At 55.0% G+C, this 18,021-nt stretch overlaps 2 protein-coding genes across 4 annotated transcripts; one reads left to right on the top strand and one right to left on the bottom strand.

The window, feature by feature from the left end:
• Positions 1-1,673: 1,673 nt before the first annotated feature.
• CABP5 (calcium binding protein 5) lies at positions 1,674-8,783 on the top strand. Its single transcript, XM_004597022.2, has 6 exons — positions 1,674-1,921; positions 3,449-3,479; positions 3,962-4,105; positions 5,326-5,435; positions 8,361-8,508; positions 8,719-8,783. Exons 1-6 carry the CDS (start codon positions 1,859-1,861, stop codon positions 8,742-8,744), a joined length of 522 nt encoding a protein of 173 aa, XP_004597079.1. The 5' UTR covers positions 1,674-1,858; the 3' UTR covers positions 8,745-8,783.
• A 3,152-nt stretch (positions 8,784-11,935) lies between these two features.
• Positions 11,936-17,820, bottom strand: LOC101517687 (binder of sperm protein homolog 1). Of its 3 annotated transcripts, none has more exons than XM_058674572.1 (4): positions 17,601-17,820; positions 14,421-14,450; positions 12,263-12,394; positions 11,936-12,143 (listed from the first exon to the last, which is right to left on the bottom strand). In XM_058674572.1, exons 2-4 carry the CDS (start codon positions 14,425-14,427, stop codon positions 12,004-12,006), a joined length of 279 nt encoding a protein of 92 aa, XP_058530555.1. In that variant the 5' UTR covers positions 14,428-14,450; positions 17,601-17,820; the 3' UTR covers positions 11,936-12,003. The 3 variants fall into 3 exon arrangements, with proteins under 3 accessions (XP_058530555.1, XP_058530553.1, XP_058530554.1); XM_058674570.1 differs by lacking the exon at positions 17,601-17,820 and adding an exon at positions 16,991-17,092; XM_058674571.1 differs by lacking the exons at positions 14,421-14,450; positions 17,601-17,820 and adding an exon at positions 16,991-17,092.
• Between the last annotated feature and the right edge of the window lie 201 nt (positions 17,821-18,021).

The raw sequence follows: 18,021 nt of genomic DNA, 5'->3' as shown, positions 1-18,021 counted from the left end.
GAGGGACGGGGACCATGCCCCACTGCTGCCTCCTCCCTTAGCATTTCCTGAGCACCTGCTGTGACCAGTCCTTGTCCTCATGCGATCTGCACTCTCCCAGGCAGAAACACGATGTGAAAGTGGAGACGAGGTCGCGTCTGCAGGAAGCGACGAATGGTACCCAGTGACCAAGCATGCATGATGCAACTTTCTAGTCTGTATCTTCAGACTCCTTGTTGGCCGTGCTGTCCTAGAGCAGTTATGATTGGCGTTTGCTGGACTCACAGTTCCCGCTGCGGCCAGCGGCACCTCTTGAGCCGCCTCTGGATTCTCTATAACCCTCTGATCAAACGCTTGCTGCCCGCTCTTCCCATCTGTCTTCCTGGTCTGGACGGGGCATCAGCCAGTCTCGGCGGAACCCTGGCTTGTTTCAGTGGGGTTTTGACAAGTCGAGATCTGGACAGCAGGGCTTGTTGAGGTTGGTGAATGCTTGTTGACAAAGCTAGAAAATACATAAACACATGTTTCCAATCGCTCTGAGACTCTGTTTATTTCTTTTTTTTTTTAAAGATTATTTGTATTGAAAAGGCAGATTTACAAAGAAGAAAGAGACAAGAAGAAAGATCTTCCATCTGCTGGTTTACTCCTAAATGGATAGATACAATGGCTGGAGCTGAACTGATCTGAAGCCAGGAGCCAGGAGCCTGGAGCTTCTTCCAGGTCTCCCATGTGGGTGCAGGGTCCCAAGGCTTTGGGCTCCTTGACTGCTTTCCCAAGCCACAGGCAGGGAGCTGGAAGGGAAGTGGAGCAGCCAGGTTGCAAACCCATAAGGGATGTTTGTAGGTAGAGGATTCACATGTTGGGCCACCACGCCAGCCCCCTCTGTGTTTATTAGAAATATCCATACAAGTACCTCCAATTCTAACCCAACACTCTAGCGTTCTACTCACTTCCCTTCCTGTGCTAAGAGACCCACCTCGCCCTTACCCAAAGACAAGTCCTCCCTTCCCTATGGTCATCTCATGCCCCTCGCATGGCCCTGCCACTCTGATCCGACTTGCACACCCTACACTGCACAGCCTCTGTAGGTGGGTGCCCTCCTCACTGTGCACAGGCTGTGCGATCCCACACCAGATCCCCGACACGTCGGCTCCTTCTTAACCACCTGGGGACAGCCCCGCTCTGGGCGACGCCCTGCTTGCTCAGCTCAGGCCCCTGCACGCCACATCCCACTGCTGCTGCTCCATGGCTCCACCTGCACTTCCGAGCTCCAGCACTCTGGGCAGCTCTTGCTTCAGGGAGGACTCCCCAGGACCCCACGCTCTTGTCCCCCACGCCCCAAGAGATGACTGTGCTGTTATTGCCTGTGCACATTGCCCCCTCCAGCAGCTCTGTTGTCATCTCTTGCGTGATTCTCCCTTGCACGCGTGGCAGGCTTACTCGGGAATGCACCTCGAGGCCAGAGGCTTTGTCCTTGCCATCTTCCACTGCTCAACAGCCAGGCTTTCAGCAAGTGCCGGAAATGCCTACTGCCCTCTGCTCTAATCCCCATTTACAAATCACACTTCCCAATTCCATTCTGAGGATAAAACAGTCACAGAGCCTGAGATGGGCTTCCCCCCCCCCCCCCAACCAACACCACCTCTCTGCAGCCAGATGGGAGGCAGGAAAGTGCTTGATCCCTCCCCAGTACAGGCACAGCTCTCTGCTCCAGCTGTCACAGCTCGGAGACACGGGACAGAGGTGGAGGCCAAGAGAGGCAAGAACCACTGGCAGAGCAGTGATTGAGAAGTTAAGGAGGCTGATCCACCGAGGGGGAACGGGAAGGAGGGAGTCCGGCTTGAGATCGGTGCTGGGTGAGCTGTGTCCTGCCCCCTCCATGCAGTTTCCCATGGGCCCCGCCTGCATCTTCTTGAGGAAGGGCATTGCTGAGAAACAGCGGGTGAGGCCGGTGGCGGGCCCCATGGGGAAGGTGGGCAGGCGGGCCCGAGGGAGCTGGGACGTGGCAGAAAGGAGACGCAGTGAAGCGAAGGGTGGGGATGGAGATGGTTGGGCTGAGGAGGTGCGAGAGAAAATTTAAGAGGGGCAAACACAGGACTGATGAGGCCAAAGGGGTGAAGGCAAATTCCAAAGTCAGAGCACAGGGAGATCAGGCAGAAGAGGAGAACAGAAATCCAAGGGGGAGTGGGATGCAGACACGGGGAGATCATCAGCATTCGCAAGGTCACCTGTGGTGGTGATGGTGGTGATGGTGATGATGGTGATGGTGGTGGTGATGATGGTGATGGTGATGATGGTGATGGTGATGGTGGTGATGGTGATGGATGGTGATGATGGTCATGATGGTGGTGATGGTGGTGATGATGTTGGTGCTGATGCTAACACTATGGTGATGATGACATACCTCCACTCGCTAAGGTGCCGCTGTGTGCCCACCCCTATCCTAGATGTCTCTTACTCCTCAGAACTCACGGGTTCAGTGATTCTTTCATTCCCATTTTACAAGGAAGCAGACTGAAGCTGCGTGTCGTGAAGCCCTAGACCCTGGGCAAACACAGACACTGGCAAGGCCAAGTGCTTGACTCCTACGGGTCTGATTTTAATGTCAGACTTCAAAATCACCCAAGGGATTGGCAAGAGGAAAGAAGGAAGGCAGGAAGGCGCAATGGAGTGAAAGGGGATTCGCAGGGAGGACGAGACGAGAAAGAGAAGCCAGAGAAACAGAGTTCCAAGGATCCAGGGAGCGAACAGATTGGACAGGCCAACCGCTGCTGTAGTTTCCAGCTGAGAACCGTGGCTCAAGCCTTCAGATGTGTTCAGGAGTGAGGCAGACAGCAACGATAGGAGATTCTCAAAGGCTCGGGAGAACTTCCCGGGTGCTGCTGCTGGCACTGATGACCCTGCCTGCATGGCAGGGCATCCTGGGCTCCCACACAGTCTCACCCGTGCAAGGAAGGATGGGAGCGAGTGGGAAAAGAGCGCGCGGGATATCATAACAACTGTTGCCTTCCAAGACCAGAGCCCTGAACTCAAGCCCCCAGGGTTACAACTCACTGTCTAACTTCAGGAAATCAGTTTCTTTCTCCCTCCCTGGAGAGGGACCCACCACTTGCGAACTCTGTGAACTTGGCCGCTCTGTTCTTCGGCCACTTCACGGGTGAGCTAGGGACGACGTCAGATGTGAAGATATGGCTGTGGAAGCAGCAGGGCACAGTTGCAGATAAGTAGATCGAATGATGAGTGTCTGGGCCAGGCTCCGGATGGGAGAGCCGAAATCAAGGATGGGAGATTGGGGGAAGGGCAGAGAGCAATGAGACCTGGACCGGGAGGGGGAGAAGCCAGCCGAGGGCTGGAGAGGAGGGCCAGCAGGAGCCGGAGCAGCGGGACCAGGAGCGGCTTAGGGGACACAGAAGTGGATGCTATATTCTCGACTCTTGCCCAATTTCCTCCACCCCACCTTGCTCTCCAGGAGCGACCGCTGGGACAGGATGAGATCGAAGGTAACTCTCCACCTCTCGCCCCAGTGCCTCTGCTCCCAGGCCCTCCAGGGGAAACTTTCTGACTCATCCCATGCCACTTGAATTGTGTGGAACTCTTTCTGCCCTAACATAAAGGAAAACAAATCCATCTGCAAGAGTCTCTGGGGACTCAAGAGTGGCACCAGAATTTTAGAATGAACTGAAAATCGAGTTTTCTCTTTCAGTTTCGAGTCTCCCCATAGCCTCATGCAAGGACCTGAAACGCATGGAGGCTTCCATTAGCATTTTGGGGATTGTCACCCTGGCTAAACAAGCACGTCACTGCTGGTGGGCATAGTTAGCTTTGTAAACCGCAGTCTGCTTCAAGGAATAGGAATCAATGCCTCCTTGATCCTTTAAGGGATGCCGCTCATCCTCGTGGGCTTTTCAAGTCCCCCCCAAAGGTGCACGCGCTCTCTCTCTCTCTTCCTCTCCCTCCCTGTCTTCTTTCTCTTGACTTCCAGAGCTCCGGGAAGCATTTCTTGAGTTTGACAAGGACCGAGACGGGTTCATCTCTTACAAGGACCTGGGTAATCTCATGAGGACGATGGGTTATATGCCCACAGAGATGGAGCTGACGGAGCTGGGCCAGCAAATCCGCATGAACTGTGAGGCTGAGGGCTTGGGAAGAATGGCTTGGGGGAGAGAGGGCTAGCTAGGGAAGGATCTGGAAGTGGACAGAAGAGTTAGGCATGGAGAGGAGGGTAAGAAGGATGCAAAGTCTGGAAGGTGACGCCACACGTGGGGGCTAGCCCTGGTAACAAGGGTGATTCCGGAAGAATCTGCTGTTCACAGAAGCTTCGCGCTGCACTGCGCATGCTAGCTAATGCAGAGGGCACAGCATGAAGTGTGTAGGAGGGCACGCACGGGTTCCACACCAGCACTGCCCCATGTATGCCAGGACTTCCTCATCTGTGGGCTTGCTCTCTGCAGGGAAGGCAGCTGTTTCTGTCCGGAAGAGGCTTTAGTTCCCGTTGAGTTCCCCAGGCTGCCCATCTGCAGATGGGGGACCAGGAATCTGACGCAACGGGGCGGGGCGATGCCCGCAGCCCATCCTGGCATGTCTGGATTTGAGCCCTGGCTCTGCTCATGAGTACAGCTTCCAGTTAGTGCCCCGGGAGGCGGCAACCCAAAAAGTGAGGGGCAAAGGGTGCCTTGGTCCCATGTAAGACACCTGGTTTGTGCCCAGCTCCAATTTTGGGGGCTTTAGCCCCAGCTGTTGTGGACTTTGGGGTCATAAACCAGCATGTGGAAGCACGGTAGACTGATCTCTGTCTCTCTTTCTGCCTCTATCTTTCATACAAAGTTAAAGATTTATTTAATTTTGTTTCGTTTCTTTTTATTTTATTTTTATTTGGAAACGCAGAGAGAGAGAGAAACATCTTCCACCTGCTGGTTCACTCCCCAAGTGGCCACAACAACCCGGAGCTGAACCGATCCGAAGCCAGGAGCCAGGAGATTCTTCCGGTTCTCCCACATGGATGCCGGGTCCCAGGGCTTTGGGCCACAGGCAGGGAGCTGGATGGGAAGTGCAGCAGCCAGGACAAGACAAGGCAAAGAGCCACTGAGCCGCTGCTTGAGGCCCCACGCAGACATTGTTTAAAGAGAGAGGCTTGCTGGTGCCCACATAGGAGTGGGCTGCTTCCCCCACACCCTGTCTCTGCCCAGATTAAAGGTGCATTAGGGCTGGAGTTGGGTCCCTGAGGCCAAGGGCAAGGTCGAGGCAGGGTGTGGGAAGCCTGTGCATCTGTTAAACAGTTCAGAGAGGCGGGGTGGGGAGAGAGTGGGGCTCCAGAGGCGTTGCTAACTCCGCCTCCTCGGTCCCCAGTGGGCGGTCGGGTGGACTTCGACGACTTCGTGGAGCTGATGACCCCCAAGTTGCTTGCGGAGACTGCCGGGATGATCGGCGTCCAGGAGTTGCGAGATGCCTTCAAGGAGGTAGGTGGGCGGAGGGAGGCCGGCTGTGTAGGGGCTGGGGGCGTAGATCCCACTGCTCGTCACAACTTGGACAGAGCTCACACCAACACGTTTCCTTTCCGAGGCCCTTGCAAGGGATCTGAGCATCCACGTGTTTGGTCTGATTTCACCCTCACCAGTAACACCAGGGCTCAGCCGGTCGGGAGTCAGTTAACGAGCCTTATCCAAGCGCGGGCATTCTCCGAAGTAGGTGGCAGGGAGTCGGATGTCAAAGCCTCGGCTGGCAAGAATGAGTCGAGGGACTGGACCCAGAGGGAAAGCACACAGACCATCTGGTTTAAAACCACTTGGGGTAGAGAGCTTTCCACCACACAAGCCAAAAACAAAACCGAAAACTAGGCTAGGACTTGGAAGCCAAGTCGTTGAAGCAGGCATGTGTAGGCTGAGACCCGCAGAGAGGCACCCCCAGCAGGTGTCCCCACTAGCCCCTTCTGTGACACCCCACCATGCCCCGTCCAGTACAGCAGCCGCCCACCATGCCCTGCCCACCATGCCCGTCCAGACCAGCAGCCCCAGGCTGAGCCCCTGAAGTGCAGCTGGAGTGACTGAGACGTCCACTCTGTCATTATGTTCCCTTTCAATGGACTTCAATTGCCTGAGGGGTTTTTTTTGTTAAGATTTATTTATTTTTATTTCTAAGTCAGATATACAGAGAGAAGGAAAGACAGAGAGGAAGATCTCCCGTCTGATGATTCACTTCCCCAAGTGGTTGCAATGGCCAGAGCTGAGCCTATCTGAAGCCAGGAACCAGTTGCTTCTTCCGGGTCTCCCACGCAGGTGCAGGGTCCCAAGGCTTTGGGCCGTCCTCGACTGCTTTCCCAGGCCACAAGCAGGGAGCTGGATGGGAAGCAGGGCTGCCAGAACATGGACTGGTGCCCATGTGGGACCCTGGCACATGCAAGGCAAGGATTTTGACCACTAGGCTATCGCATAGGGCCCTCAGTTGCCTGTTTAACTTTCATGACAACTGCATTGAATATACTCCTCTTCCAAGTGTTACAGTACAATTCACTTACGTTTAGGAATGGATGTCTGATTCGGTTTGTAGAAAACTTTTCTTGAAACAATTTGGGCGATAGAATCTACCTTTTGGAATTTTGTGATAAAGCCTAAAATCAGATCAAGCATTATCTTTAATTTTATTTGTTTGGAAGGCACAGTTACAGGGAAAGAAGGGCTGGGGAGAGACCTTCCATCCACTGGTTCACTCCCCACATGGCTAGCCTAGCCAGGGCTGTCAGGCTGGGAGGCTGGAATTCCATCCAGGTCTTCCCTGTGAATGGCAGGGGCCCAAGCATTTGGGCCACCCCCTGCTACTTTCCCAGGTCATAGGCAGGAAGCTGGATTGGAAGTGGAGCAGGCGGGACTCGAACCGATGTTCCTATGGGATGTGGGTGTCTCAGGCAGTGCTTTAACCCAGAGCACCGCAACGCTGGCCTCTCACATCAAGCCTTTGATACAAGTTTTACGTTCACATTGGCAAGTGTGGCGAGTGTGGCCAACTCACCGGCTCCAGACGCCGTCAGCGTCTGTGTGAACTTGAGCTTGTGCCCTAAGCACGTGCGAGGCGAGTGCCCGGTGTGCCCGGTGTGCCCGGCGTGCCCAGCGCTGTGAAATCCAGTCTGCAAACCAGGGGTATAGCAGTTCGTTGGTGAGTTTTAAATCCACCTCGTTCTGAAATCAGTTCAGCTACCCCAGATCAAATAAAATTAATTACGAAAAGTTCATGTGGGAGTCCGCTCACGGCCTGAGACACCAAGCTGGGGCGATGGCACCCCATATGAGTGCCCCAGTTCGAGTCCCAGCTCTGCTCCTGTTCATGCAGCCCTGGCAAGCCCTTGGGCCCTTGGCACCCCCTCGGGAGACTCAGACAGAGTTCCCAGCTCCCGGCTTCGGCCCGGCCCAGCCCTGAGCGTGGTGGGCACACGGGGAGTGGCCATGCACGCGAGAGCTCAGTGCGGCCCGCCCTCTCCCTCCCGTCCTTCCGTCGTTGCAGCTCTCATATACGACACAGTCATTGCCTTCTTTTATGTGACATTCAGAAAATCTGAAGTCCCCCTAAGACTGGCATCATGTCCGTGTCGGGCAAGGCTGCTCTGGGGAAAACATGTCCTGGGTGACTAAGCTTCCAGAACAAACACTGTCTGGCAGGACAGTGTGTGTGTGGAGGAGCAAACTGCCCAGGGTGATGGGAGCAGCAAAGCGCTGTAGAGGGGGCAGGGCAGGTCTCAGGGGCCCCACCTGCAGGAGCCTGCGTGGGGAACGGGCTGGGGTGGGGCAGGATAGGAGAGCCCTGGCAGATTTGAGCCAGGAAGCAGAAAGTGGAAAGAGAGGAGTAGGCAGTTATTGTCCAAAGGGAATAAGGTTTTTTATTATGAAAAATGTCTCTATTGCAGAGAGCCACAGCACAGAACTGGATGCTTAAATTCTTGTTTGAAAGGGGCTGATGCTAGGCCCAGTGCGGTAGCCTAGCAGCTAAAAGTCCTCAACTTGCACGTGCCGGGATCCCATATGTTTGTATCCCAGCTGCTCCACTTCCCATCCAGCTCCCTGCTGGTGGCCTGGGAAAGCAGTCAAGGACGGCTCAAAGCCTTGGGACTCCTGGCTCCTGGCTTCAAGCCAGCTCAGCTCCTGGCTTTGCAACCACTTGGGGAGTGAGCCAGTGGATGGAAGATTTTTCTGTCTCTCCATCTCTCTGTAACATCTGCCTTTTCAATAAAAATACAATAAATAAATCTTTTAAAAAATAATGCAGAGGTAAAAGTCATTTTAAAAAACCATTCCTTCCCTGCAGAGTTGACACGCTGGTGGGTGCCGTCGGTGGGGACAGTGGCCCCGGCTGTTGCAGCCAGCGCTGCTGACCGGACCGCTTCTGTCTCCATGCAGTTTGATGCCAACGGAGACGGGGAGATCACGCTGGGGGAGCTGCAGCAGGCCATGCAAAGGCTGCTAGGCGAGAAGCTCACGCCCCGCGAGATCTCCGAGGTCGTCCAGGAAGCCGACATCAATGGGGACGGCACCGTGGACTTCGAAGGTGACCTCGGGTGGGAGCAAGAGGACGCTTCCCCGCGTGTCCACTCCCAACCCATTCCCATTCCAGTCCCCTAGGGTGTTCTAAGCTGGAGGTGAGCCAGGAGAGGCGGAAGCTTTGGGACGTGTCAGCGGCTTCCTGTGCTGGCATCTCACCCCGCTGTGAGCCCCATGGGACACCGAAAGGCAACTCACCCAGGACTTCTCTTTACAGAGTTTGTGAAGATGATGTCTCGTTGAGAAGGTTCTGGAAGCCCCGGATGCTCTGTACCTGTTCAATGGGATGAAAGCCTGGTGGAAGCCCAACTCCCACAGCCCCTTGAAGGAGCCGGGGTGGGAAGGTGGAGGGAGTGGGGATGGGCTGTGCGTTGGTGGGGTGCAAGTTGGGGTGCGATCTGAGCTTAGCGGGGTGCAGCTGTAGAACCAGAAGGAAGAGCCTCTGAAGACACCTCGAAACCCTCTGTGGAAAATGGAAGTGAGAGAGAACTTGCTTTTTGATGCAAAACATATATATATATAAATAAAGTTCTGGAAGCCACGCTGCTTGGTATGCTGGTGGTCCCCGCCAAGTGCCTGGGCTCCCGTCCTGACTCAGATCCAAGCTGGCTTTCCCGGAACACAGCAGCGGGTCACTTGCTTACCTTGGTCGCTAAATTCCTCACCCCTCACCTCAGCCTGGCCCTGCCCTGGCTGTTGCAGCCAGTGTGTGTCCCAGCTGCTCCACTTCCCGTCCAGCTCCCTGCCTGTGGCCTGGGAGAGCAGTCATTGACACCAAATCCCGTGTTTCTGGGGTGCAACATGATATTTGTGGAAAATGGTCAGGACTGAGCAGATCTGAAGCCAGGTGTCAGGAGCCTCTTCTGGGTCTCCCACGTGCGTGCAGGGTCCCAAGGCTTTGGGCCATCCTCCACTGCTTTCCCAGGCCACAGGCAGGGAGCTGGACGGGAAGTGGAACAGCCAGGATATGAATGGGATGCTGGCAGTACAAGGTGGAGGATTACTTTGCTATGCCACACGTGTTGCATTGTGGGCCTTCTCTCTCTTCTTGACTCCCTCAAGCTACATTCTGGGTTTTTGGTGTTCTGTTTTTCTTTCCCATCTGACCTCCACATGTCCCTCTCCCATGCAAGACCCTTGGGGGACTGAATCCAATCATAAATCTGGATTATCAAGGTTTAGAGCAAGCTGATCCCTGAGGAATTAATCCCCCAAAATACCATGATGTAGAGAGCACACAGCTAGCGTGCCCCGAGTCCCTGGCTCTGACAGGTGACAACAAAGCTACCCCTGAAAGACACCCCCCCTTGTTTCACATCTGCCACCCCATTGCAGCTCAGAGAAGGTCCCTGGTTTGCACCCCAAGATGCTTCAGTACAGTGAACCCGAGGTGTGTCCCTGCCGCCTCACCTCCACCTGGGAATCCTCAGAATAAAGGCTTTGCCTCCCATGTCTTCCTGCCAGGGTTTGTCACCTTGAAGTCTGTCAAGTAGAAGTGTAAGGTGGCGGGAGGGACACTGTCAGACCTGAGGATCATGCGGGAGCCCCACGCTGGGCTGTCCCTCCCCTCCACCCCGACTACTCCCTCTGTCACCCTCCCTCACTCCCTGTCACCCTCCTTCACCCTCCGTCACTGCCTGTCACTCCCCGTCACTCTCCCAGGGCCATTTTGCTTTGAGAGTCCATGACCCTTCCCTGGCGGTCACGAGCAGGGACTCCAGGATCAGCCTGGAGAACAGGACAGGTTCTCTTGGCTTCGTTTGGTCAAATCAAGCGTGATGGTGGCACTCACGGGAGCTGAGGGTGGGACGGTGCTGACCAGAGAGTGTGGAGGGCCCGGGCAGGGCCAGACGAGGCCAGGCTGCTCTCTGGTGCCAAGCCGCAGCCCAACGGCAGTCCTTTGGGTTCTGCCACCCGGCAGGGCGTCTGTAGCTCATGAGAACTTAGCAGGTGTTTCCTGCACTTGGCATGGACGTGGGCACAGCATCACAGGACACCCTGTCAACATGTCCAGTCGCTATATGTCAACTAAAGCTACAAGGTGCCTAGCCTAGAACTTGAGACAGTGGTGCATGTTGAATTGTAGCAATCAACTCCCTCCCCTCCAGCCTCCTGGGAGGCAGTGGGTGACTGAGTCACTGTCTTCCCTGCCAAGCGCCTGGCTGCAGCCACATCAGGGAGCCGTTGATTTGAGAAGTGAACCAATGGACAGAATTCTCTTCCCCTCTCTCTGCTTTCTGCCTCTCGAGCAACCAAAAATTTAAAAATATCAAGGGCCCGGTGCAGTGGCCTGGTGGCTAAAGTCCTCGCCTTCAACACACTGGGATCTCATATGGGTGCCGGTTCTAATCCCGGCAGCTCCACTTCCCGTCCAGCTCCCTGCTTGTGGCCTGGGAAAGCAGTCAAGGATGGTCCAAAGCCTTGGCACCCTGCACCCATGTGGGAGATCTGGAAGAAGCCCCTGGCTCCTGGCTTCGGATCAGCTCAGCTCCAGCCAGCCATGGCAGCCACTTGGGGGGAGTGAACCAGCAGAAGAAAGATTTTTCTTTCTATCTCTCCTTCTCTCTGTAGATCTGACTTTCCAATAAAAACAAAGAAATCTTTTTTAATAAATAAATTAAAAATAAAAAAGTTGAAAGTCAGTTGTTACATCGCTTGCTTTGTCCACCACAATGCTTTGCTGCACAGGAACCTCTCCAGGGCCTGACACAGCCACATCGCTCTACCGGTGTGCTCTGCCTCTCTCTGGAGGCTTCAGCAGGCTCTCTGACTTCTCTTCCAGATTTTGTTTTAATGCAACAAATTGTTCCTAACTCAGTTTCCAGCCGGTAGTCCTGGCTTCCTCCCTGACACCAGCGGGGTCACTTTGCCCCAGCCACATCACTGCGCCCACGCTCAGTGCAGGGCACAGCTCTGTGGTCACGTTCAGCCCCTGTGATCAGAGAGCCAGTCTGGAGGCCCTGGCCTCTCGCTACTTCCTGATGGCTTCTCGGTAGTCACAAGCCTGTTTGCTTTTTAATAAAAGGTTTCCTTTCAGAGCTGAGCCAGGCAAAGCCAGGAGCTTTCCCACTGCAAGGAAACCAAGGAAGCTGACAGGTGCTGAGCAAGGAGGGCTGAACTTCTGGGCTCCGGCCCTACACAAGGCTTCCCTTTGAACCGAGAGCCGGCCCGCTCACTCGTATCTGGCTTCCCTGGTTATCTTTCCCCCAGCTCCTGTACCCCTGCTCTTTATCAAAACCACACATTTACAACAGATTTTATTGTTTTTTAACACAGATTCAAGTTCACAGACAGACTGAGTGGTGACTGAGTTGATTCCGCACAGACCCCATCTGCCCATACACATATCCAGGCCACGGTCATGTCCCTGGAGGATGAGCCACAGCGACCCGGATGCGTGCACCTGCTGGCTCCAGGTGCACCAGTCACACGCCAGGAAAAGCCCTCTGAGCCGTAGCAGATGGCCCTGCCCAGCTGGGAGGACGGATTCCTCTTGTGTGCCTCAGCAGAATTTCCAGATCTGGTCCCGGTTGAAGTCCTGGGTCAGCGAGCACCACTTCTTCCCAAAGTCATTACCGTCATCTGTACACTCCCAGTAGATCATGCGCCGGAACCAGAAAGGGAACACGCACTTGGCGAAGTCTGGGGGAGAAAGTCATGACAAAGGAGGGAGAGAGGGAGAGGATGGAGAGGGAGAGACTGTATCTCTCCCCTCCGCTCCCCTCCCAGCCCACCTGCCCTCGCTGCCCACCGTCCCTCACCGGCTGTGGTGCAGTACTTCCAGTAGCCGGTGTAGCTCTGGTTCAGGGAGCACCACTTGTGCCGGGCGTTGAGCTGAGTGCAATCATGGAACACCTGCCCCTGGTACCGGAACGGGAAGACGCAGCGGCCGCCTGGGGTGGGGGTGGGGGGACAGCAAGCCTGTCGCATCTCTAGGATATCACTGAACTGTCCCTGGGCCACCTCCCTGGAGGCCAGGGCTGCTCGGTGCTGCCCCCGCCCCGCCTGGCCCCCTCTCACCCCCAGCCCCAGAGCGACACCGCTGTCTCTCCTCTCTGTCTGTGGGTCCCTAGTGCATGACGATCCTCTTGTGTGTCACCTCAGAGCAAGGTCACGGGGACAGTGTAGGCCGGAAGCCTGACCCCACTTTCTCAAAGAACCCCATTGGTTCGTCCTCCCTCCCCGCAAGCTCTTCAGCCTTCACCAGCAGGGAGGCCTTGCCTGCTGCCCAAGGTTTGCCTCCTTGAGGGAGGACTCCTGTCTCATTTTCCAAGATGCCCTCCGGGCCTACCTGAGAAGCCAGCATCCCACGTGAGTCCAGGGTCAAGTCAGCTGTCACTTACAACCCAGTTCCCTGCTGACACACCTGGGAAGGCGGTGGCTTCTCGGGCCGCCGCACCCACGTGGGAGAGTTGGATGAGGCTCCAGGCTCCTCTGTTCAACTTGGCCAGGTCGTGACCCTTAGGGGAGTGAACCAGCGCACGGAGACCTCAGTCCTTCTCTCTCTGTAACTCTGCTTTCATTGTTATTATTATTAATGAAAAGGCACGTTTACACGGAGAAGACACTGGTTCACTCCCCAAGTGGCCACAATGGGAAGAGCTGAGCCTATCTGAAGCCAGGAGCCAGGAGCTTCTTCTGGGTCTCCCACGCAGGTGCAGGGACCCAAGGCTTTGGGCCATCCTCGACTGCTTTCCCAGGCCACAAGCAGGGAGCTGGATGGGAAACAGGGCAGCTGGACACAAACAGGTGCCCCTATAGGATGCTAGCATTGCAGGCAGCAGCTTAATTTGCTGAGCCACAATACCAGTCCCCTAAATAAAATATGTTTTTGGCAAGAAAATAAGCTTATCTTTTAAGCTGTTTTCACATGAACTTTCTGAAGTTTCCTTGCGCACAGTCATAGTTATGCCCATAGGGAGCACTTGGTGAGCCCTCACTATGTGCCTGCCAAAGGCTGCCTGGGCAGGAGCTGGCGTTGGGAGCTGGCGCTGGGCATCTGTGCATGTACCAGGGCTGGCTGAACCGGCACCAGGAGCTGGAGGTGGACATCAGCCGGGCCCTGTGACATGGGCCAGTGATGGTCCAACTGCTGGGCTAGGTGCCTGCTGTCTGCATTTCCTTCTGAGACGCTTTTGTTTCTTTTAAGAAGTTGATGGTTGGGAATGCAGATGTACTTGCAGATACCAGAGAGGACTCAGGAAAGACAGACAGGGGACAGTGGGACGCAGCCCCCCCTGCATGGGAACAGCACACAGACCTGGAGTTTTGCTGTGTCCCGGGAACCTAACAAGCTGTTCCTTGAGGTTTCTGGGAATCAGCAGAGATGAAGACAGCAGAGATGAAGACGGCCCGGTCAGCGGACACATGGACTGCAGCCAGACAGCAGGGGGCAGGGCTGTGACTTACTGCACTTGCCCCAGGCACGGCGCTTACCATGTTTAATTTAAACCTTTTTTTTTCTTCATTTGAGACCCCAGACCTTGAGCCATCACTGCAGGGTGCATCCCAGGGTGCTACTGTTCGCCGAAGTTTGAGTCACAAAGAGAAAGCCAGGCACTCCAGCGTGGGGCCCTGGCATCCTTACTGCCCACTTGTATGTTACGCCAATGTACGGAGCACATGTTTTTAACCACCCACGCACTCATTTGCTCACAATACTCCCCTTTTTGGTGCTTTTCTATACACATTTTGAAACTGGTATTCTTTGGTCAAGCGGTAAAATTAAAGAGAAGTATCTGTTGCCAGCCACAGGGCTGGGTCTCTTCCAGTTCTGTTTTCTTTCGTTACAAGCTGTTACTGTCACATCGTATGACACAGGCAGCAAAAATTTTAACCAGAAAAATAACCAAGTCGCCCATTTGATAAGGATAAAGGAAAAAATACACCTGTAATGGAAGACGGCTTTGATCAACTCACCTACCATCTCTGGATAATGAATGTCGGAATCTGAAAAACAGTATTTGGGGCTGATTTAGTCCATGATGCGTAGAATTTGCCAAGGATGATGAGATAAACAGCCCCAAACCACCATGTTGGTTTCAGGAAAACTGGCGTCATTCTGGTATCACCTCTCCCATCCAGGAACACAGCACAGCCTTCCGGCTTTCAGAACTTGTTCTGAATTCTTCAACACAATTTATGCTAACTAAATTATGCCAAATAAATCCAACACATTTCTTGACGATTTCATTCCAAAGTTTTCAAAAACTCTGTGTGTAGAATGTTCTCATGTGCCATTAAGGGAGGGAGGGAGCTTCCATCTGCTGGTTCACTCCCTAAGTGGCCTCAAGGGCCACAGTTGAGCTGACCCGAAGCTAGGAGCCCAGGAGTTCCTTCCACATGAGGGCAGGGTCCCAAGGCTGTTTTCCCAGGCCGTAACCAGCGAGCTGGATGGGAAGTGAGGCAGCCAGGACTTGAATTGGTGCCTACCTGGGATGCTGGAGCCACAGAGAGAGGATAAACTTATTACGTAGGCCCCAAAACAATTTTTTTTTACTTGTGTTCCAAAAAGTTTAAAATATAAAATGATACACTAATTTTGCATATCACCATATGCAGTTTATATATTATTTCTTTCACATTCTAACAATCATGCTGGAGGCTCCAGGACAGTGTTACCTGGTGTGGGTGACATTGGATGGTCTCACACATTCCTGCCTCAAACGAGTCCCACATACGGAGTCCCAAAACCATCGTTGCTGAGGCCGTTTAGAGTAAAATAAACTGTGCTGTGTCTCAGATGGGGAATGTGTGTGCCACCTTCAGCTGGCAAAATCACTTGATTTCATTACCTTTGGTAATATTTGCAGAAAGCAATTATTCTCCTTTCTCTAAATTCATCTTTCTAATAAAAATAAGCAACTCTTTTAAAATTGTCTATGTGTGTATTTGAAGGTGGCGGGAGAGAAACACACACACACAGAGATCTTCCATCTTTACTCCCTAAATGGTCACAGCAGTCAGGGCTGACCTGGACCAAAGGCAGGAGCCAGGCGCTCCATCTGGGTCTCCCAGGTGGGTGACAGAAGCCCAAACTCTTGAGTTGGATTCACATTCGTTACAGTCCCCAAATCTGGAGTCCAAAGTGCTCCAGACCCTGACGCTGTGAGGGCCGAGGTGGCACCGAGGTGGGAAGCCCTGCCGGAGAACACCTTACGTCCGAGTGGTGGACACTCGTGTGTGCCGTGACTGCAAGCTGCCCGAGTAAGGTGCGAGTGGAACATTTGTGCTTTTCCTGGTCAGACCTGGGTCCCGGCCCCAAAATGTCTCATTACACACCAACAGGGGTGGTCCAACGGGACCAGAATCCAGAACCTGAAATGTTTCTAGACCCAAGTGTCTGAGTAAGGGGTTCTCCCCCCGCACTGGGTCCTCCCCTGGACCCTGTCTCTCTAATCACTGTCAGCAGCTCCAGGAACAGTGACCGTGACATCAGCACGCCTGCAGACCCCGACAGCAGTGGGAGCCATCACTCCCACAGTGCGCCCCGGGAGCTGCAAAGGCCTTGCCGGAAGCCACAGTCGGAGCTCAGGGGTGTCCAGAGGCAGCTGAAGGGGCTGCTGCCCACCTGAGCTCACCTAGGAGGGGAGGAAGGAGGAGGAGGCCAGGGCGACCCCTGGTGACAGTGGACGCCTGACTGCACTGATGTCCCGTCCTTCCCCAGAGGCCTGAAGTGGGCCCTGGCCCCAGACATCCCTGTGAGGGTCGTGGGGGGCCATGAGGGTCCCAACTCCAGGAAGCAGCTGATCGGGGACAGGTACAGGGAAGGCCTGCACCAGCGTTCGGCCCAGGACCCAAGGGCGGCCTCCTTCCCTGCGTTCCTTTGAGGAAACGCTCCATCGCTGGAGAGAAAGTTCTGTAGGGGAGCCAGGCGCTTGCAGGTGCCAATCAGGCTGGGCCCAGATGCAGGGCGCTCTCGGGGCCACGCTCACCAGCTTTGTTCACACCTGTCAGTGTGTGTCATTATGTGTGTGCACCGTGTATCTCTGTTCCCACCTCTCCGAGTCATCAACCCATCTACCCATTTAGCTATCATCTCTGGTCAGCCGCCTCTCGCTCACCCATCCACCTACCCACCTGTCATCTGTTTATGGTCCATCTGTGACTCAGTCATCCATCCTCTATCCATCAGCCGCCAACGCACTCAGCTACTATCTGTCAGTCAGTCATCCACCCCTCCAGCCGTCCAGTTATCTCAGGGAAGGGAGGCGTGTGGTGACCTGAACTCACTGCTTCTACCGGGAAAACTTCATACCTTCATGCTGACCATCTAGTCCTGTGGTCTGTGTTGCTTAGGCGCCTGTGCCCATGCGCGCATGGGTGTGTGAATGTGTGTATGTGTGTGTGTGTCTCACATTCTACCCAACAGCCTCTTCTCCCGCAGGGTATGGTGGGTAAGGGTGACTGTTCACGCCTGCCTGGCCTGGGGCACAGGGGGTGCTTGCTTCGCAGCCTCCAGAACCCGCCCCCTGCCCCCCACTCCTCACCTATAGAGGAAGCAAACCCTGCCTCACGGAGCCAGAGGCAACACGCCAGAAGGATCCCCGCGGGCCAGGCCATGCTGCTGGCGCCCAGGACTGCCCAGCACCTAGTGGTTTGATAGCCTGGGGACCCAGCAGCCAGGGTCCCGCCTCCTCCACCTGCCCTCTCTTCCTCTCCCCCACCCCCGCAGCCCCTCTCCGCAGGCCCTGTCTCCTCCTCTCCCCTCTCCTTCCTCGCCTTTCTTCCCCTCCCCTCAGGAGCTAAGCTGTCTGCCTTGCTGAGGAAGCGGCAAGTACAGAGAAACCTGTCCAGTCTGGGAGGGGCTGCCCGTGCAGGTGGGCGACGGAAGGACACCGGAGTCTGGCTGCCTTTTCCGCAATCTGGACGCGGTCTCTCAGAACACATGCGTGGTCACGAGCCTCTGGCAAGGCCTTTCATGGACTCGTCCAATCTTGGCTTGAATTTCTTGATGAGTCACGGTTGAAGGATCTCCCAAGTGGCTGGGGTGGATTCCTGGAAGAGGGTGGCTGGCTTCCTCAATGCCAGGAAGTTTTGTCTGCACTCCACAAACCACTAGCGGGCACCTCTGTGCCAGCGTGGCCCTCAGGGACTTACCTGGTGGGCTGCAGGTGGCCTTGATATTCTGAGGCTAAACAATGCAGTCTGCTTCCTCCCTCCCCCCAGGTGCATTAGCAGGGAGCTGGACCGGCACTGGAGCAGCTGGGACTTGAACCTGCGGCCCATAGGATGCTGGCATTGCCCAAGCCAGTGCACTGTAATGCTGGCCTTGTCAGGGGACTTGTGGCCGTGTGCTCCATGTGCGCCTCTGCCCCTGACAAAGGCTTCCTGTACACCTCCAGATCTTTGAAAGTCTCATGTTTCAACACCCACGTCTCCAAGGAGCACAGAATGCTTGCACCGTGTCCTGGTCCAGGCAGCCAACGTCATCCCTCACCTCAGAGGCGGCATTCCTCCGTGTGGGCGCCCTGTTCTCCCCTAGATGTAGTGAACCAGCCAGCTGCAGTTCCCCTGCTGG

This window comes from Ochotona princeps, chromosome 16, assembly GCF_030435755.1.
Source record: "Ochotona princeps isolate mOchPri1 chromosome 16, mOchPri1.hap1, whole genome shotgun sequence".
Taxonomy (NCBI): Eukaryota; Metazoa; Chordata; class Mammalia; order Lagomorpha; family Ochotonidae; genus Ochotona; species Ochotona princeps.
Note: the sequence above shows the minus strand (reverse complement) of the source record. Positions and strands in the feature narration are given on the sequence as shown.

Coding starts and splice junctions, on each gene's coding strand:
- LOC101517687 (XM_058674570.1), bottom strand. CDS start 17,063: ATGGCCTGGCCCGCGGGGATCCTTCTGGCGTGTTGCCTCTGGCTCCGT. Junction 12,395..14,420: donor TCATTATCCAGAGATGGTAG/GTGAGTTGATCA, acceptor CCCCCACCCCAG/GCGGCCGCTGCGTCTTCCCG. Junction 12,144..12,262: donor GAAGTACTGCACCACAGCCG/GTGAGGGACGGT, acceptor TTTCTCCCCCAG/ACTTCGCCAAGTGCGTGTTC.
- CABP5 (XM_004597022.2), top strand. CDS start 1,859: ATGCAGTTTCCCATGGGCCCCGCCTGCATCTTCTTGAGGAAGGGCATT. Junction 1,922..3,448: donor GCATTGCTGAGAAACAGCGG/GTGAGGCCGGTG, acceptor CTTGCTCTCCAG/GAGCGACCGCTGGGACAGGA. Junction 4,106..5,325: donor CCAGCAAATCCGCATGAACT/GTGAGGCTGAGG, acceptor CTCGGTCCCCAG/TGGGCGGTCGGGTGGACTTC.